General features: G+C 45.5%; 1 protein-coding gene across 1 annotated transcript in view; it reads left to right on the forward strand.

Moving 5' to 3' along the window:
• The first annotated feature begins 10540 nt into the window (after nt 1-10540).
• LOC147023689 (rho GTPase-activating protein 5-like) overlaps nt 10541-21912 on the forward strand; it is a 41172-nt gene continuing 29800 nt past the window's right edge. The window contains exons 1-3 of the mRNA XM_085889408.1: nt 10541-10828; nt 15865-19567; nt 19819-19945. Of these exons, the coding sequence (XP_085745534.1) occupies nt 16037-19567; nt 19819-19945 (3658 nt within the window). The 5' untranslated portion in view covers nt 10541-10828; nt 15865-16036. The remainder of the gene's footprint in view (nt 10829-15864; nt 19568-19818; nt 19946-21912) is intronic.

Raw genomic sequence — 21912 nt, forward strand, 5'->3', positions numbered from 1 at the left:
AAGACCAGAAAGGAGGCAGGAGAAGACAGAGAGACCACCAACCTGTCTGCGATGGGAAAGTGATAGGCCCATCGACTCAGCTTCATCACGAGAGATTCCAATGATGTTGAAGGCCTTGGTTTCCACGGCGTCAAACTGAGCAAGCTGTGAGGCAGGGGAGCCAGCCCAAAGGCGAGAGCAGTACTCCATCAAGCTGCGGATTTAGGCCTTGTCGGTGGATCGGAGTTCAGGTGTACCAAGGAAGGACTTTGTACGACGGAGGATGCCCAGTTGGCGAAGTCAACTTTGAAATGTGGTTTACCCAAGAAGCATCGTGGCTTAGAGTGAGACGCAGGAGTTTGAATGACTGAAATTCTTCAAGCAGATTATGAAGAAAGTAGATAGGCCAGTTTGCCGTGCGGTCCGTTCGGAGAAGGAAAGATAGTGAGAGTATGAGATTGAAAGACATTTTCCATGTGTTTGCCCATCTTGTGATTCTATCAAGGTTTGATGAGAGTGAAAAGGCTGCAGCTTGCCTTTCTGAATGATGAGGGATGTCACGGTAGATGGTGGAGTCATCAGCAAGTAGATAAAGAGGATTTTCCATAAAGGTGGATGTCGCGTAAGCAGCGGTTACAGCAGTTACAGTTCGTCGAACTTCCAGGAGAAAACATATAAACAGAAAAAAATAGGAGAAAACTTTAGAGAAACTGTACACAAGACCTTACATCAGTGAGGTCAATGAACTGGGCCTCGTGACGTGGTGCGACAAACAGGTAATGCTGCTAAAAACTTGAATTATAGGTTTTGCAGAGAGACAAATATACAGGTTTGTCTTGATGTCGTCTGCCCGTGTGATGTGTCGGAATGCAAATCTCAGGCTTCATAAACGACATGAGGGGACAAACTGTTTGGAAAAGTGGAGAATCCACCTCCAACCTACAGAGTGAGCATCCGAGCTACGATGAGGGCATCGGAGGACTCGCAAGATATTCAATGTGGTCAACCATCCAGGCCTTTTCATTGGAATAGTGATTTAATGGGTTTAAACTTTGATGACACAAAGAGAGGTACACACATATGGATTTAGGAGAGACTTTGTACGAGTTGTTGTGTTTTGCCACTTTGATGGCCCCAAGGCAAATGACAAGATAAACGAGAAATGTCTTCACTGCACCAGCCTGCAAACTCCAGAACCGCCCTGACTCACTCAAAACGAATTCCAGAACAGGAAACTCATTTATTTCTTTAACATCACAATTGTGCTCACAGTGTATGTATGATGGTATTTATTTAGTACAACAGTCTTGGTCCAAGCACGAATATAAGAAAGAAAAATAATCCAAATCCATTGGGACCATACTCTGTGCAGAGCGTCGGTGCTACCAAACCGGTCTCTTGGGCTATTTGGGCACAAACCTGGACGGGTCACCACTCCGACGCAGGATACTCGAATGGCTCAATCATCCCAGCAAGCTGGTACTCAGGTCGCCGACCTCAGATGGATGATCGGCTGGATCAACCCCACCTGGTATTAATTAAACAGCCAACCAGGATTTGAACTCAGGACCCTAGGATCCCTGGGGTCTCAACTAGGGACCCAAGTCAGTCCCAAGCCCACCACCCAAACCCTGAAGCCAACACCAGGTTTACAACATATGAACAACCACAGTGAAATGTAAAAGAGGTTTTGCATGACGATCAGCTGTCAAATGAAAGCTGTGATGTGAAAGGAAGACATTGGGAGATGATAGGAAGGAGGATATAAGGAGTAAGAGTGAGGAAGGGAATATGAGTTTGATCCCTTACATGGAATTTCAACATCGGAGGACATTAGGTCCATCAAAGCCTGGTTGGTTGCCAATCTACGGTTGTCCGTCCATGCTCTATCCTTTTGAAATACCGAATGATAAGCAAGGAAACAACATGTGCAGGTCAGATTTAAGTCGTTGGTAAGACTCGACCGGGATTCGAACCACCGACCTCCCCCCAGAATGCTTGGCGCGCTTGAGCATAAATCCCGAGCAACGAGGTTCATCGGGGGTGGCCGAAGATATATCATGCAGGCCAGATCAGGATTGCAACGTAAAATGGCTCACAAAGCTTAGAAAAGAAGCTGAAAATACTTGGAAAAGTACCTGAGAGAAAGGGGTGTGCCTCTGCACAACTAGGGATTTGGACAACTTTCCGATCAACTCGTCCAAAAAGTTGATATCTTGCAACCCACCCATCCTGAAAAAACTCCTGACGATGTGAGCCCATGCAAGGCCTGTGGATGGGTGCGTTCTACCCAACTTCCCCGGTCATCCCTTTCATTGAGTGGACTTTGAATCTTGTGGAAATGCCTTGTTTGAACATGGCAGGTTTGCTGATATATTTAATGGAGTCTGCAATCAGAAAGACGGTGCCGTCATTATCAACATCGAGGCAGACTTCCCGGAGGGAGACGCTGTATCTGGTTTGGTTGCTCCTTAACACCGATGGGAATGTTCTATCTGGGGCTTGTCAATGGACATGGTGAGTTTAAAATGATGATATCGACTACTAATCGTGTTTGGGAGGTGGGGGTGGGAGTGGGAGCTGCATGGGCTGTGAGTTCCGTTATAAATATATAATTTTAGTTTGGTTCCGGGGCAAAAGATGAGTTATTCTCGATTTTTGCATCTATTTTGGGAATGAATAGAGTGAGGGAGTTTATTCCAAAGGCGTGAAAAAAGAGGAATGAAGGAGTGAAGGTGAGCAGTGATTCGTGATTTTGGTAGTTTTACCAGAAGGGTGGTGTGGGCAGACCTTGAGCGCCCTGTGGATATGTGGTGGGGACAAATCGCAGAGAGAGCAGGGGGGGGGGGCGAGGCTGGAGAGGACATGGTAGAAGACAGACAGACCACCGACAAACCTGCGGTGATTGAGTGAGAGGCCCAAAGACTCATCTTCATTGCGGGAGATGCCGATGATCCGAAATGCCTTGGTTTCTACTGCGTGAAGCTGAGAAAGGTGGGAGGCAGGAGCACCAGCCCAAAGGGGAGAGCAGTACTCCATCAGGCTGCGGACAAATGCTTTGGAAGTGGTCAGGAGCTCAGGTGGGCCGAGGAAGGAATTTGCACGACGGAGGATTCCCAATCGGTGACTGGCTTTGGAGGCGAGGATTGAAATGTGGCTTTCCCAGGAAAGGTCATGGCAGATAGTGAGACCCAGAAGCTTGAAAGAAAGGACTTCTTCCAGAGGATTGTTGAGAAAGTGTATGGGGGGGGGGTTCTAAATGGTCCTTTCGAAGAGACAGTGAGAGTGTGAGATTTGTCTGGATTGAAAGACATGTTCCACGTGTTGGACCAGTTTGTGATTTTATCCAGATCTGCAGTGAGCGAAGAAGCTGCTGCTTGCCGGTCTGAGGGATGACAGATGGTACAGCAGAGGGTGGAGTCGTCAGCAAAGAGATATAGAAGATTTTCCAGAGAGTCGGAGAGATCATTGATGAAAACCAGAAAAAGAACAGGGCCCAGAACGCTCCTTGAGGAACTCAAGCCTGGACATGAAGAGGGGATGAAAGAACTCCATTTAGGGCCACACGTTGACTGCGACAGGAGAGGAAGTCTGCGAGCCATGAGTGGAGATGGCCTTGGATACCATGGGAAGAGAGTTTGGTGAGTAGTGCAGGGTGCCAGACCATGTCAAAAGCACGTGATATGTGCAGGGATACGGCTCGGATTTCCTGTCTGGCATTGAGGACCTCCATCCATTGATGGGAGAGCAGAAGCAGCATATCCATTATCGACGGTAGAGTGACCTGGTCTGAAACCAAATTGATGATCAGAAATCAAGCCATTGGAGAAGAGGAAGGATTTCATGTCTGAAGCGATGATGGATTCCATCACCTTGCTGATGATTGGGAGAAGGCTGATTGGTCTGTAGTTACAGGGATCTGTTTTTGCACCTTTTTTGTGCAGGGCAGTGATGTTAGCAGATTTCCAAGCAGATGGCAGATGACCTTGAGCAAATGAGAGGGTGAATAGAACAGAGAGAGGGTGAGCAAGAGCAGAGGAGCAGGTTTTTCGGACACGTGGGCTAATGCCGTCTGGACCGGTTGCAGAATCTGAGTCGAGGTTTGACAGCAAGCTCTCCACCTTGTCAGGAGAAAAGGACACAGAGTCCAGGGACAGGTGGGTGCGACTGGGTAAGGTGGGTAGAGAAAGTGATGGGTTTTGGACACAAGATTTAGCTGCAAACACCGAGTTTCGGCATTCAGCCTTTCACGTGCGGTATCAGCAGTGCGGCCATTTGAGGTAAGGGAGGGGATGGAGGGGGAACATACACCAGAAACAGATTTGATTAGATGCCACCAGGATTTTGAGGAGGGAGAGAGGTTTGAGAGTTCAGACTTGAGATGAGAAAGATGTTTTTTTCTGGCCCTCCTGAGGGTAGATACACACTTGTTCCGAGCTTTATGGAAGGAACTGAGATTACCCTCAGTTGGGTTTGCTTTCCATGAGGCAAAGGCAAGTTGTTTCAGGACAACTGCCTCGCCACAAGCTTCAGTAAACCAAGGGCGGGAGGAAGGGTAAGACAACTGAACACGAGAGGGGATAAATCTGTGCATGAGGTCGAGCAAGTTTCTTAGAAAGAATTCCCAGGATGAGTTGATGTTGGAGAAAGTAGTGATAGGAGACCAGTCTATAAGTTTGCTGGCTGCTTGGAGACCTTGCCAGTTGGCTTGAGTGAAATACCAGACTTGACGGCAGTGAGGTGGTTCTCTGATACCAGCCAGAGAGATGTCCACTTTGACAAGGACATGGTCAGAAGAACTGATTGGAGCGGAGGAAGAACGGCAAATATTTTAAGGGAAATTTGTCAAAATCAGATCCAGAAGAGATGGAATACCATTGGTTGAGATCCGGATTGGGAAATTGACCAATTGAGTCAGTCACAATAAGTCGCAGAAAGCTTTTGCTGAGGTGCCATGACAGGTGAGAGAGGTACCCACACCTAGCCAACTGGCATGATGACAATTGAAGTCACCACATATGAGGAAGAGAAAGTTTGGATGAGAAGATAGAAGTTGGTCCATATTTTCGGATCGTGAGGTGTAAATGGAGTCATCACTGTTTGGTGGATGGTACAGAACACAAATAAACATGAGGTGGGAGTGGAGGGGAAGCCGTAGTCAGAGGTATTCCTGGTGGTGTGGGGGAGTGAGGGCAGTGCATGAAGAGTGAGGAATAGAGTCTTTGATGAAGAGAGCAACTCCTCCACCAGGACGAGGCTCAGGTCTGTCATACCGGATGAGGGAGTTACCAGGGCAAATGACAGGGAGGGATAGTTGGGAGTCAGACACGTCTTGGGGGAGGAAAGTTTCTGTTTGGCAGATTATGTCTGGTTTGTCAGTGCCAACCTGTATGGAAAGATCTGAAAGATTTGAGTGAAGGCCCCGGATATTTGAGGTCCACACTGTTAATGAAGAGGGAAGGGAGGAGGCTTTGGGTGCAGGGGATGGGAGGGGAGGGCAAGGGTAGGACAAGGGACGAGGAGGGAAGTAAGGAGGGTTGTGGAAAAGTGTGGGGGATTGCAGAATAGCTCGGGGAGGGGGCTGTATGAGGATGAGAAAAGGCTCTGTGGTGCTGGGGGAGAGGGGGGGACAAGAGACGGGGAAGAAGGCAGTTGAGGATTTGAGGAGGCAGAGGTGAGAGGGCAGTGGAAGGAGGCAGCTTTGTGGAGGAGTGGGGGGGGCAACTTTGAGAAGGATGAGTGAGGGGGGTGAATGGTGGGAGAAAGTTGAGGGGGGAATTTTTGAGAGAGGTGAGAGGGAGGCTTGGAGGGAGAAGAGTGGGATGGTTGCTTTGAGAGTGAGGGGTGAGAGGGGTGAATTGGCACTGAAATTGGAAAAAAAGAATGGTTGATGGAAAGTGAATATTCAGAGCAAACTGGGTTTTTTTTAATAGTTTTAGTTCAGAGATGAGATGAAAGACATTTCTTGATTGATGCAATAAAGGCAAATCCAGAGAATGGAGAGAAGAAACGCTGTAATAGTTGGATTTTTTAGACAAGGTATGAAGGAAAGGTCGAAATGAGAGCAGTCTGTTAAAATAGTAGAAGAGTCGTGAATTATGATACAGTGAAGAGAACCACACGTGTGAAAGAGGGAGATGAAGCATTATAAGAGATCGTTATTATTATTATTATTATTATTATTATTATTATTATCATTGTTTGAGAAAGTTTTCATCAGATTAGGTCATTGAAGTGTTGTTGAAAAAATCGTGAGGGTGAAAGGTGAAATTGGATCGGTAAACGCAGGGGGTCTAAACAGATCACATGGTTATGGGAGAAGCACTTGGCATTGGGAGGTGTATCGTCAAAAGTGAAATTATTTATTTTAAATAAGGATTGTGTAACATTCGGAAAAGGGAAGGTTGAAGTAAAATCGTGGAAGTGTCTGGTGAATTTGGACGCTAAACGCAGTGTGAAGCTGAGAGAGAGAGAGAGAGAGAGAGAGAGAGAGAGAGAGAGAGAGAGAGAGAGAGAGAGAGAGAGAGAGAGAGAGAGAGGGAGAGAGAGAGAGAGAGAGAGAGAGAGAGAGAGAGAGTGAGACAGTGAGAGAGAGAGAGAGTGAGAGAGAGTGAGAGAGTGAGAGAGAGACAGTGACAGTGAGAGAGTGAGAGAGTGAGAGAGTGAGAGAGAGACAGTGACAGTGAGAGAGTGAGAGAGTGAGAGAGTGAGAGAGAGACAGTGACAGTGAGAGAGTGAGAGAGTGAGAGAGTGAGAGAGTGAGAGAGTGAGAGAGTGAGAGAGTGAGAGAGTGAGAGAGTGAGAGAGTGAGAGAGTGAGAGAGTGAGAGAGTGAGAGAGTGAGAGAGTGAGAGAGTGAGAGAGTGAGAGAGTGAGAGAGATACAGGAGGTGTTGAGATCGAAAGGATACAAGGAAGATTCGGGAATGGAAGGTTGTAGATCGGAAGAAATCGTGAAGGTAATGGCGAGAGAGGGTCAGCTCAGTTGAATAAAGGTGTGCCGGCAGGAGGAAGAAGAAGAGGGGAATGTAGAAGAAGAAGAAGAATCGAGACTTGTGAGTGTGCAAGGAGAAAGGTTTTTTTTAATTTTAGACAAGAAATAGAGTGTTTAGTTGGGAGGGATGGGGGACATTGGGAAAGTGGGGAAGATAGAAAATTGAAGGCAATGGGGAGAAAATACAAATAAACATGATCGTACACCGAGGGGAACAATGGGTAGGCCTTAAGCACTCGTTAAGACAAGGTCGACAAAAACTCACAAAATAGCATGATTTTTGAAGCAAAACCGGACAAGGAACACACAGTACATGCAGGTGAGAAAATAAACAGTTAAAACGGGACAGATAACGACCGGAAACTTAACTTTCAGGTCGTTATCAGAAAGCCCTGAAGGAGACCTGCCAACGCTCCAAACCCAGAACCAGAAGTCCAAGGTTTAGTGTCGAGTTGGAGATCCTGATTTGACGGTACAGTGTAGAGTTGGAGATCCTGATTTGACGGTACAGTGTAGAGTTGGAGATCCTGATTTGATGCTATAGTGTCGAGTTGGAGATCCTGGTTTGTTGGTGATGTAGAGATGGAGTTGTAGAAGTGCAGAGTACAGGTGGAGATCCTGATTTTATGGTAGCGTGATGGAGGTATAGGTCCTGATTTGACAGTAGAGTGGTAGAGGTGGAGATCCTGAGTTGGTGATGAAGAGATGGAGTTGTAGAAGAAGTGCAGTGTACAGGTGGAGATCCTGATTTGATGGTGGAGTGGTAGCGATTTGACGGTGGAGTAGTAGCGATTTGACGGTAGAGTGGTCGCGATTTGATGGTATAGTTGGACAGGTGGAGATCCTGATTTGATGGTGGAGTGATAGAGATATAGATCCTGAGTTGATGGTGTAGAGATGGAGTTGTAGAGATATAGTCTACAGTTGGAGATCCTGATTTGACGGTATAGTGTAGATTTGGAGATCCTGATTTGATGGTATAGTGTAGATTTGGAAACCCTGATTTGACGGTATAGTGTAGAGTTGGAAATCCGGATTTGACAGTATTGTGTAGAGTTGGAGATCCTGATTTGACAGTATTGTGTGGAGTTGGAGATTCTGATTTGATGGTATGGTGTAGAGTTGGAGATCCTGATTTGGCGGTGGTGTAGAGGTATGGTGTAGAGTTGGAGAACCTGATTTCATAGTGGTGTAGAGGTATTGTGTAGAGTTGGAGATCCTGATTTGATGGTATTGTGTGTAGTTGGAGATCCTGATTTGGTGGTGGTGTGGAGGTATAGTGTAAAGTTGGAGAACCTGATTTCATCGTGGTGTGGAGGCAGAGTTATAGAGGTGGAGATCCTGGTTTGATGGAGATGTAGAGGTATCGTGTGGAGTTGGAGATCCGGTTTGACGGTGGACTGACAGAGGTGGAGATCCTGAATTGATGGTGGTGTAGAGATGGAGATGTAGAGGTGTAGTGTAGAGTTGGAGATCCTGATTTGATGGTGATGTAGAGGTGGAATTGTGCACGTGGAGATCATTTGATGGTAGATTGATAAAGGTGGAGATCCTCATTTGATGGTGATGTAGAGTTGGAGTTGTCAAGGTATAGTGTAGATTTGGAGATTCTGGTTTGACAGCACAGTTGTCCACAGGTGTAGATGCCAAATATCCTTGATCAGACCCAAGACGTGTTCTGCTTCCCAGTTTTATATCACAGGGCCGACGGGATGGCTGATGACCTGACATCCCCATACATCCGATCTCTAAATATATACACCCGGCAGCAGAATAAAAGCTTGAACCTGGTTTGCCCCGTGGTGCCGAGATAGTTGTTGGATGGCAACTGGCTTTGTAAAGGAATGATGTTCTAAGCCAAGACAGCTGAACATTCCTCAAAGCGTGATTTTTACCCCCATTGGCCTGAACTGTTGGAATGATCCATTTGGGTCGAATGATTCACGGCTCTTCACAAAACCTCTTACATATGTTTAAAACTGTGAATGGTATTCGAACCACACAACCTCCTTTCACTGATCAACAGTCCAGTGTCGGCATTCACCGCACAACTGTAAAATGTGTACAGTACTGGGTTAGCTGATATTAGGGGCTCGTGAAGAGGTATCCCACAGTCGTCCAGTAGTGAGGACAATGCTTGATGCCTCGTCCTTGTGGATATGCTCACGTCATGTTGCTCATTGCTGAACCTATCTCTCACAGGTTTCTTCCCTGGGGTTTCTCAAGATCTGTGCAATCAACATCAACAATCCCTCCATGCGCAAGTACAAGACTTCCCCTCGTCCGTCGATCCATTGCCTGCAGAAGAGAGACCGTCATGACTGATGTACTCCGTCAAGTCGAGATGGTACATCACATTGGAGCAGTTCGAGTCATTACCTTCACAACCGAAGGCGGCTCGAGGTCATGTCTTCACTCCTGTCTGTCTGTCTGTGAGGATGATATCTCAAAAAAGTTGTGGATCGATTCGGACGAAATTTGGTGGACACGTTGGATAGGTGACGAGAACAATCGGATTCGATTTTGGTTCAGGTCCGAATCCAGATCCAGCCTATCAGTGGGATGAAAAAAATGTAAACTGTTCAGCCCGGTGGAGGTATGTCGCTCTACCGAGTGTCGTTCTTGATGTTGTTGGTTGTTCGTTTTCGTTGTACAAGTCACAAGTTCTGTAAAAGTCTCCAGGGATACAAAAAAAAAGGAAATGTTATGGTCGGAATGGTGAGGCAGACAAATCGACAAACAGCTTGAGCCTGTCTTGTTCGTGTCGGTCCGTTTCGTGTTGCCTTCTGAACCCATGGCTCGTGATGCGCTGGGGTCTAAGGGTCAAACCCCATGATATGCAATCCCCGATTTGTCCATTGTCGACTAATGTCCTTGTAATTCAGGTAAAATACACCATGATGTTTCCCTCGTCTGTGGCATAGATTATGTACAAAGGTGCTCCATGATGTGTCCGAACGTCTTTGTCCTGCACGTTGATCATACACAAACTCAACCATGATCTTTAAGATTCAACATCACTGAAAGGTCCTCAGATCACACCACGCCAGAGGTAACATGACATAGCAGTTTAAAACGGACATGGCAATCAGTTTTGAGAGGACGATGCCAGATCAGGTTTCCCTCCACCCGATCTCAACACCGACCAATCCAACACCCACCTTAAAATGTGCTCCTCGTCAGCGTGCTTCTCGATGCGGCGCCCCCCGGGTCCACAACAATGGGCGACTGAGAAGGGGGGGGGGGTGCCGATTGTGAGGCGATTAAACTTCCCTAAATGCTGTACATAATTAATTGGGAAACGAGTGTTTGTGAAGCATGAAGGTTCAGTAACATTATTCCTTGAATACACCGAACGTGCACATCCAGTGAAGTCCCGTGAGCCGTTTGCACGGACCCCCCCCCCCCGTTCTGTTCCTGTCACGTTTCCACGGTTTTTCGGCGCTCGTCGTGGAGATCTCCCGCTTCGTCGTCTGCAGACCCCGTTCCCCACCCCCCACCGAGTCCCCTATTCTTGACCTACCCTCCCATTCATCACACCGTCTCCTCAACTCCTCCTCGCGCTTCCTCTCACTGCGCATGCGCAGCAAGGCGCCATCTTGTGCGGCGCTCCCTTCCTTGGCCTGCCGGCGGCGCATATCGTCCGACCTGAGCGGAACGTCTCGCTAACTTCATCTTTCTGGCCGAATAATTCAAGCGCCGAAATGATTCCTCGTCGGGTTCGGAACGAACCGAAGTTTGACCATTGACGGGATCATCGCCCGAGGGAGCTGCGCGTCCGAGTGCGGAACGAAGTGGAAGGTTGTTGCATCGAAGTGTTGAAGATGGGGAAAAGGGAGTGAAGTGTCCGCAGTGCGGTGAGTACGAAGAGCGAGAGAAAACGGGCACAAGGAACAGAGAAATACGAGATGAAGGGGGAGAGGATGGACAAACGGGGGATGAGTGAGAGAGAGAGAGAGAGAATGTGCATGATGAGACGGAGAAGGGGAGAGAAACTGATGATGGGAGAGAGAAACGGAGACGATGGAAGAGGTGAAACAAAGATGATGATAGAGGGAAAGGGGGAGACGGAGAACATGACAGATAGAGATGACGTGAGACACGGAGGGCGAGATGACGTGAGACACGGAGGGCGAGATGACGTGAGGCACGGAGGGGCGGAGGGTGAGACACGGAGGGCGAGATGACGTGAGACACGGAGGGCGAGATGACGTGAGACACGGAGGGCGAGATGACGTGAGACACGGAGGGCGAGATGACGTGAGGCACGGAGGGGCGGAGGGTGAGACACGGAGGGCGAGATGACGTGAGACACGGAGGAGACGGAGGGCGAGATGACGTGAGACACTGAGGGCGAGATGACGTGGGACACTGAGGGCGAGATGATGTGAGACACGGAGGGCGAGATGACGTGGGACACTGAGGGCGAGATGATGTGAGACACTGAGGGCGAGATGACGTGGGACACTGAGGGCGAGATGACGTGAGACACGGAGGGCGAGATGACGTGAGACACTGAGGGCGAGATGACGTGGGACACGGAGGGCGAGATGACGTGGGACACGGAGGGCGAGATGACGTGGGACACTGAGGGCGAGATGACGTGAGACACGGAGGGCGAGATGACGTGAGACACTGAGGGCGAGATGACGTGGGACACGGAGGGCGAGATGATGTGAGACACTGAGGAGAGATGACGTGGGACACTGAGGGCGAGATGACGTGAGACACGGAGGGTGAGATGACGTGAGACACTGGGGGCGAGATGACGTGAGACACGGAGAGATGACATGAGGGACGACTTGAGAGACAGATAGTGAGATGACGTGAGGGACGACTTGAGAGACGGACGATGAGATGACGTGAGGGACGATTTGAGAGACGGACGATGAGATGGTGTGAGGGACGACTTGAGAGACGGACGGTGAGATGGCATGAAGGACGACTTGAGAGACGGACAATGAGATAACATGAGGGAGGAGGTGAGAGATGGACGGTGAGATGATGGGAAAGACATTGCAAAATAGATGATGGCTTTTCCGCTATCGTGTGCAGCCTGTGGCTGCGGGTTGCATCATTTTCCGGGGGGCACGGCTATGCTGCTGATGCAGTGCCCTCGATTAACACTACACTGGTACTCATTTCACTGACTTTGGAAGGATGAGAAGCTGTGTCAACCCCACCTGGTATTAATTCAACGGGTGACAGGGTCTCAACCTCAAGAACCTAATATTGATAGCAAGCCACCTTAACTGTTAAGTCATCACCAGTCATTTAGATGATGGGACACAGTCAGAAAGAGAGAAACTGGTTATGGGAGAAAGAAGGAAACTGAGCTGATGGTAGAATTGGAAAACAAAGATGAAGAGAGAGGGGAAGAGGGAGACAGAGAAGATAATAGAGAGACCAACTGAGATAGAGGCATCAGAGATGATGGGAGAGGATGAACGGAGAGAGATAGAGATATAGATATATAGATAGATAGATAGATATATGGAGGAGTGATGGACAGTGAGGAAACAAAAGAAATATGCTGGGAGACGTGGAATAGTATAGAGTTGATATGAGATGACAGGGGAGAGGAGTTGAGGTGGTTACGACGTGGAAATGGGGGGGGGGAGGATGAGAAACGGAGGGTGGGGGACAGAAATTTGCGAGGGGGTGGGGGCTGGTGGGGGAGAAAGAAAGAGAGATTGATCAGAACGTAAATGTTTCCCCTCATATCTGCACTGTTTGCATTTGTAACTAAGTGTCAGTAAAGTTACGCTTCGTTGTGTTTTCTTATCCTTCTGCACTGATCCACCTTTCTGCTGTTCTATCACTCCGTCCATGTATCTATTTTCACTTTTGTAGTTTAACCACATTTCTTACACCTTGAATTTGTTTTTACAACGTGGGTGGTTGCGCATTGTAAGCCTCTTGTGGTTCTCGTGTTGTCAGTTGTTGTTATACAGGTGTAGAAAATCTCAGGAATTTATTCTTATGTCCCCCCGCCCCCCCATGTGCCTATTTTATCCTTTGCCCCTCTCTGTTCCTTAATTTATATATTTATTTTGTCCATGTCCATTGTCCTATTCAAGATATGTTGTGGGTTTGGTTCTCTTCTGGTCATTGAATGAGTGCATTGCCGCTGTATTCATCACACATTGTGTTGTCGTTGTGGTCATTGAAGCAGCTCCTGCATCGCTTGGCAGCTATCGAAGATTATTCATCTCTTTGCTATCTTTTTTCTCTCATTGCATACATGGGTTTTGATGAATAATGCGGAACAACAAGCCTGAGGTTATCTTTTGCAAGAGACCTTTTGTCGACTTTTCTTTTGTCGGCCTCTTGAACTATTGTTCACAGGAATCCATCTTGCAAAGTGATGCAAATGATGTCACAGCTTGTTTTCAGGCAGTTTCGAACTTGTGGTTCTCGTGTGAACCACAAGTGGTTTCTCGTGGTTTCTCGTGGTTCTCGAATGTGTGACTTTATGTTGAGGCAGCGACGGTTCTGTGAAGCAATGTTGGAAATTGCGAACGTTTTTGCCATCAAGCAGCCTTTTGATTTATTCACTGTATTCACGTCATGGTATTTTTACCCTCCCTGTATTTTAATCACTTTAGTGGGGATGCTATTCCGCTGGCACTGGTTGGGATGGCCTGGAGCGACACACATTCGCCAATAAGCAGTCCATCCTGGGTTTGAATCCAGAACGAGCTTAAAACTGAATGCGGGTGTTTCACAGGCAGGTGACTAATCAATGTGTGTATACCGTCCCTCTGGTCCCTTGGATGGAGGTCAAACTGGGCGTCACATCTGCTGGCATCAGTCGGTGAACATTAATGATCCCACGGTGTCTTTCATGAACAGTAGGTGAGCTATCACTCGCATGCAGAAGAAATTCCAAATTCCTGATATTACCGAGACGATGTGAGAGATGGACGGTGAGATGACGGGAGAGAGACGGACGGTGAGATGACGGGAGAGAGACGGACGGTGAGATGACGGGAGAGAGACGGACGGTGAGATGACGGGAGAGAGACGGACGGTGAGATGACGGGAGAGAGACGGACGGTGAGATGACGGGAGAGAGACGGACGGTGAGATGACGGGAGAGAGACGGACGGTGAGATGACGGGAGAGAGACGGACGGTGAGATGACGGGAGAGACGGACGGTGAGATGACGTGTCGAACTACTCAGTCGAACGTCGGGCCTGGCCAGCCAGTTTGTGAAGGACTTGGCCGAAAACTTCCCTTGGCCAAACCCACAAGAACGTGGTAATAATTCTGGCATTTAAAGGATGAAGAACAAGAAGAGTAGGGAGTTTATTGAAGGCAGTAATCTGATCTGAAGGTTGTCTGAAATTTGCTCAACATTGTGAGTCGATGGATTATGGCCAATGTTTATTCTATTGAGATGTCAGTTCGTTTTGCATTGTGTATCTTGCGGACCCTCATGTTAAGTTTAAAACTCGAGGTGGATTAACGAATCATCACTTGCAAGTTATCATCCTGTAATATTTATGACAATGAGCATTAATAATGCAGAGTCTTGCCAGGGTGTATATATATATATATATATATATATATATATATATATATATATATATATATATATATATATATATATATATATATATATATTTCTTCTTCTTCTTCTTCTTTCGGCTGCTCCCGTTCGGGGTCGCCACAGCGGATCATCCGTATGATCCGCATCGTGATTTGGCACATGTTTTACACCGGATGCCCTTCCTGACGCAACCCTGGTCGCCTCTTTCGACACAGGGATATGGTACACCTATTTTAACCGGGGTATACACCGGCCCAGTATGCTGGTACTCATTTCGCCGACCTCGGAAGGATGACAGGCTGAGTCAACCCCCTGGTGTATTAATTCAGTGGCCCAACGGGGCTTGAACTCAGGACCTCTTGGATCCCAAGCCGCTGCCCTAACCACTGCTCCAACACCAGGCTTTTATATATATATATATATATATATATATATATATATATATATATATATATATATATATATATATATATATATATATATATATATATATATATATATATATATATATATATATATATATATATATGTATGTATATATATGTATATATATATATATATACATATATATATGTATATATATATATATATACATATATATATATATATATATATATATATTATCCCTGTGTCGTAAGAGGTGACCAGGGTTGCGTCAGGAAGGGCATCCGGCGTAAAACATGTGCCAAATCACTATGCAGATCATACGGATGATCCGCTGTGGCGACCCCTAATGCGAGCAGCCGAAAGAAGAAGAAGATATATATATATATATATATATATATATATATATATATATATATATATATATATATATATATATATATATATTCCCTATCGATATCTTATATTAATGTATATCTGCGTGGACTCTCAAACTCGCTCATGCACAGACAAATTACAATAGCCTCTCCTGCGGCCCTTCAAAAGGATTACAAAGTTGTTTTTTTAAAATATTTTTTTTCAATTTCGTCCTCACAATTCAATCTTTGACAATTTCAATCTTTCCACGGCTTCTCGTTTATTTTCTTGACTTGTACACTTCGTCCTCACATTGTTTAACAAGCAATTTTGTTTTCGTCGTTTAAAATCACCTTTAGTTCTCTCATGGTTCTTAAAGATGCCAATTGATGGGTTGATACCTTTTATATCGATCGATACTTTGTGTAACAACAAAAGCTGATGTGATTGTTGTGTCGCCGTTGGAACGCAAAAGTGCAGTTATACTTTAAAATGCCCAATTATACTCCAGAAGTGTATGGAGGCTTCAAAAGCAGATGGTATATTATTTTATTGGTACGATTGTGTAAGTGTTTTTCTTTTCTTCTTTTATGCAGAAAAAAGGTTGGACACCACAACATTTGAAGACTTTTTAACATGGATAACCTTTCGTGAAAAAGTCAAGAAAAGCACATTGCAAGACACGGCTGCTGACAACTGATAGACATATATGGAGATACCGTTCTGGTAGTGCGTGTTTCCTCTTTACAGAAAGATGGGATAATAATTATGGCCAAAAACACTCGCACGGTCAACATTGCCGTTGTGGGACTATCGGGCACTGAAAAGGAGAAAGGCACGAGTGGCGTTGGAAAATCGTGTCTGTGCAACCGATTTATTCGCCAAAACGCTGACGACTTCTACGAAGTGCACACTTCACTGATCAGCCAGAGTGATTTTGGTGGCCGTGTTGTAAACAATGATCACTTTCTTTATTGGGGAGAAGCTCAAAGAATCGACGAAGGATGTGTGTACACATTCCGGGTGGTGGAGCAAACCGAATTCATCGATGATGCCACTTTCCAACCGCACAGGAGTACAAACTTGCAGCCGTATTTCAAGCGTGCTGCGGCAACGAAGCTTAGCTCGGCTGAAAAGCTCATGTACATATGCACAGATCAGTTGGGCATTGAGCAAGACTTTGAACAAAAGCAAATGCCTGATGGGAAACTGAACATTGATGGTTTTTTGCTTTGCTGCGATGTCAGTCTGGTTCCGAGCAGGAAACTGGATTGCCAGTTGAATTTTATTGGTAACCTTCAGAAGCAGCTTCTCAAGACAAAGAAACCAGTTCTACTTGTCGCGACTAAATGCGATGTCGTTGTGGAACAGTTTATTCGAGATTTGCAGCATTTTTTGTCCAGGGGTAAAATGACGATTCCGATCATCGAAATATCAGCATTTGACAACATCAATGTGGAGTTGGCGTTTGTTGCATTGGCACAAATGATCGACAAAACGAGGGGGAAGCCCAAGATCATTTCGTTTGCTGAAGCGGCGAGGCAACAGAAAGAGATAGTCGCGGCAGCTGCGGAAAAGTTTTCTGAACTTCTCACTGAGAAAGTGCTCGATTTGAACGCCGAGTGGAGGAAGGTAAAAATGATGATAGAAGCCAATAAAGATTTTCAAGCGTATGTGTTTTTGAAAGGTGAGAAGTATGCAAAGGATTTATTCAGGAAACATATTAAACATCTCAGGGATGAATTCGTTTTGAGGAAAAAGAGAGAATACAAGAAGTCCTTTTCCAAAGCGTGTGAAGTTCTCATTCCTGATCTAGATGAAGTTGAAGGTTTATCTTGGGAAGAGGTACAGAAGGTCTTGCAGAGTAGGCCAAATTTTGACACGTATTTCATGATGCTTGGCAGGGATGAGCAATGGTACGAAAATGAGCGTATTGAAAATGGCGAAGAGCAGAGAGTTCCTTGTGACTTCTTGAGGGATAAAGAAGCCGAGGACGTTTATCAGGAACAGTTACGTAACCTTAAAGCCTTGAGATGGAAAGAGGACATGAAAGTGCGTTTCAAGAAAGTGTTAGCTGAGTGCAATCAGGTATCACCAGGAAAAGCCATGGAAGAGGTCAGTGTCTTCCTTCTTGGTGACGAGTCCCACCAGCATCTGACTGAAGCAGAACGTTTGGAAATTTATACGACGCATCAACGAGAGATTTTTGAAAAGGCTAAAGATGAATTTCAGGAAATGTTACTCGAGCATTCGGACTTGTTTGTGGACCTGGACTTGAATGCCACTCCAAGTAAAGAGAAAATGGGAGAAATCAATCGAGAGCTCAATGACGATCCGAGGTTCCAGGCTTTAAGGCGATTGCCTGGTGAGAGCCACACTTTGCTCCTTCGACACATAGGCTTTATTTACCATCCCACTATTCAAACGTGTTTTAGTGGCAAGAACTGCATGGACATTCAAATTCAGAATCAGCTGTCCTACAGGTCAGCTGAAGAAGCTTTACGGCCAAAGTTGACGGTTGGGAACAGCAGCCAAATCGACAAGATAAACATCGTCCTACTGGGTCGGGATGGCCTTGCGGATGAACTTGCGAAGGAAATCTTGGCACAGTCTTCTGACAACGAATACACTTTGGATGGACGGATATATGAGCTTGACCTAAAAGCAATTGACGACAATATGCTTCCCGCAAAGTTATTTCGAGGCACAGACTTCAAGCCTCATGGTTGCTTTTGTGTATATAATTCTCCTGATTCTCTGAACTACATTGAGCATAGCCTCAAAAAGCATTCGGAGTGGTTGCATGGAGGTAAAAAAGAAAAATCGCTGTTGCCAGTGATTTTGATCATGGTTCCAAGTGAAAAGAAGATTAAAAACGTTGTGATGGCAAGCCTACGTATACAGGGCAAACAGTTTGCAAGTAAGCTGCAATACCATTTTGTCGACTTACCTTTGGAGGAATTCCCGAGCCAAAGCCGTTTCCATGAACACCAGATCAAGCAGGCTCTGCAACAGTTGTTGGAAGTACGAAAACGCCGCCCGGCTGTGGTCAGCCCAAGTGCAACGTTGAAGGAGCCCACAGAAGCAGATCTATGCATTCAAATGTGCGTCATGTGTGGCGATTCATTCAGTGGGCCTCAGATTCTTGCACCTTTCGTGGAATCCCAATTCTGTAGCATTACCAAGAGAGAGGAATGTTATTTTGTGGCTTTAGATGTGTTCCTTGGAGCACACAGGAGGCGCGTTGAAGTGTCTGCACTGTCCTACCACTCTGCAATGTTGCAGAGAGATCAAGGGGTCCATGGCTACGTGCTGGTGTACTTCGCCAAACGACGTGCTTCACTCGCCATGCTTCGTGCTTTCCTAGGAAATGTTCCTGATGTCATTCCTGTCCACTTTTTAGCGATGACAGACACTGACGACGACCTTTTCAATTGTCCAATCACAAAAGAACTGGTCACTGAGGGCGAGCAAATTGCCACCGATATTGGCGCAAAGTTCAAAATGACATCTCGACTCGATAAACAGCCAGAGATCTTCACTTTTTTTTTCCAGGAAGTGTTTGAACAGAAGTCATTGATTAATGAGTCAATTGTCTTGTGGGAGAGGAGCAAGTCGGATCCTCTGCTTGGCACTGATTTGTTTGGGAGTGTTAGTTCCAGCACCTCTGGGCTTTTGGACGAAATGAGAGGATCGATGCCAGCTTTGGCATTATCGAACAACGGTCGACTACAATGCTCTTCCTCAGACTCACCATTCTTCATTGATTTCGAATCACCCTTGAGCATGCCTTTTTTCAGCCCACAAGACGCGACGACTCAAAGCCGACCGGGCCTGCACGGAACACCCCGGTCGTGTCCCACCACGTTGGCGCTGGAGTTTGAGGATAAGCAGCAACATCGACGGTTGCCTCTGAGCCCATCCAATGATCACGACTCCATGCCCTATGCTGAGCCGATGGATGTAATCATCTCAAAAAAGCATCAAGAGGAAACCATCTACTCTGACCCCGTTGACAGCAGGACTGGGAAGATTGTAAAAATCAAGGCACGGAGCTTCGATGATAGCATAGGGAATGGAGTTGATCCCACTGCTACAGAGAACAGGTTGCAACAGGTGAGGATTCCACGACTATACAAGCTACGCTCCGAACGTTTACGCCCTCGCAGAACTGCCATCTACGGCACGGTCACCATCTCTCCTTCTGACACCACTCATCGTCCACGCAAAGAATCCGAAGACACCGAAGATAAAACTAAGAAGTCCAAGTGGGACAGATCGTTGAGGAATAAAAAAAAGGTGATTTGAATTATGTATGTATATGTGTATATATATACACATACACACACACACACACACACACACACACACACACACACACACACACACACACACACACACACACACACACACACACACACACACACACACACACTGAGTTGTTCTAAGCAAAATATTTATTTTTGATGATTTATTTAATAATGGCATTGATACTGTTAAAACGTTTAACATTGAGTTTTTTGTCTTTGTCTCCTTTTTCTTTAATGTAGTCAATGAAAAAGCAAGAGAAAAAGGAAAGCAATTACTTTGGACATCCACTGAATGAATTGCTTCAGTCGTTGGAACAACTAATTCCTTTGTTTGTTGAAAAATGTGTTGACTACATTGAGGCTAAAGGTAAGTTTGTTGGACATTTTGTGAACGGGTTGTTGGGTTTCACCAGTTTCTCCATCCAAGGATTGCCAAGTTTATTTTTTGCCCATAAGTTATCGAACTTATTTACAGGCATATGTTGTTCTTGGAGTTTATTCTTTTGCTTTTGAAGCTTTAAAAAATGTTATTGCTTTTTTGACCCCGGAAATAAGTGTTGGCACCAATGTGTTATTATCGTGAGGTCGTCCCTTTTTAACTTGTCATAGTATTTGTGCTAATTGTTTTGTTGTGATTTTGTGGTTTCAAACTGCAGGGACTTGCAGTATATGTGAATTGCTGCTCTTGTCGAGTCGAGTTTTGGGAACACAGATGGGACTGTTAGGATGGGACGTTTATCTACAAAGCATCCGGAATGTGAAAAGAAGCCACTTGAGCTTTTTCAACGAAAGAAATGGGAACTTTGCCATCAGGAGTTTTCAATGTGTAAAATGACAACTGTACTTGATGGTGGTTTGATAGCGTCTTTCCTGATTTCGCTGAGGATTGAAAAATCCAAACAACCCGACACAGTTGGGGAAGATCTTGTAATGCCCTGTGTGAAGGATGTTTATTTGGCTCCGAAGAAGTAACAAAAAAAACTTGCCTCCATTCCATTTTCAAACTATACAGTTTGTTGTCGCATTCAAGACATGTCACTCGATATAGAAGAGCAACAAGTTCAACGTCTTCGAGGTAAGAGATTCGCCATTCAACTCGATGAATCCACAGACGTTGCTGGTTTAGCTTAATTACTGTTTTTCTTTTGTTTTTTTAAAGTTTTAAAGTGTTGTGAAAGAAGGGGGTAAGTGGTCCGTAGGAAAAAAATATCGACACCAAGGTGGTCCTTATATTAAAAATGGTTGGGAACCACTGATGTACTGTAAAAAATTTAATAGTTCTACACTATTCCATGCAAAGAAACGTAAAAATACCAACAACAAAGGCTGTTTTAGGGACAATTTTTCAGGACCTTGGAACATACTCCCATTTCCCCCAATGCAAATTCCTCTAACACGAGGGACCCTGGAACATATCCTCCATGTTGGAGGAAGTGTGACGATGTTTTGGATGGTCTAGCGACAATGAAACTCGACGAAAGTAGAAAAAAAAGTTTCAGGATTTTTAGGTGATAATATTCATTAATATTACACATATATTCTGACATCTTTATGTTCATGATTTATGCAATGCAGGATTTGCACATTTTCATTAGAAAATCCTTCCCTTTTTGAGCATGCCAAGAAGAGCAAGAAAAATCTTCATTTTCAACATCCAAACGTGCTAAAATAAATGTGGATACTCGGTCCCAACAAACACAGGAAACGAGATTTACCCAATTAAAAGAACAGCGAGAAAGACGAGTTACAATAAGAGCAGGAGAAGACAAAGGGACTACACCAAGAAGGCTAACACAGCTGCAACTTGAAGGGCACTCAGTAGAGCGCATGCATACCTCCGCCACGCAATGCCTGATCCACGAGAACATATCAGGCCCAATCATTTTTTGCAACATCATGCTATGTATCGTTTTTGGACCTATCTCAGTGGTGAAGAATCACTTTTTAAAATTGAATAACTCTCGGATCCAAATCTGGATTCAGATCTTCACCAAAATCGAATAAATTCGTCCTTGTCACACACCCAACCTGTCCACCAAGTTTCATCCTAATCTGTCCATAACTTTTTGAGATATCATGCGATATATTAGATTAGCCCCATCTCTCAATGCTGAAAATCACTTAAAAATTATTGGATTCAGATCTTCACCAAAATTTAATCAATTCTTCCTTGTCATACATCCAACTTTTCCACCAAATTTCGGCCAAATCCGTCCACAACTTTTTGAGATATCCTGCACACAAACAGACAGGGGTGACAACATAACAACCTTCCTTCCACCTTCAGTGGCGCAGGTAACTAGAAGGGCACTTGGTAGAGTGCATGCCTCCACC

The sequence above is a fragment of the Eptatretus burgeri genome, chromosome 7, assembly GCF_056783735.1.
Source record: "Eptatretus burgeri isolate ZD-2024b chromosome 7, Ebu_testis_v1, whole genome shotgun sequence".
NCBI lineage: Eukaryota > Metazoa > Chordata > Myxini > Myxiniformes > Myxinidae > Eptatretus > Eptatretus burgeri.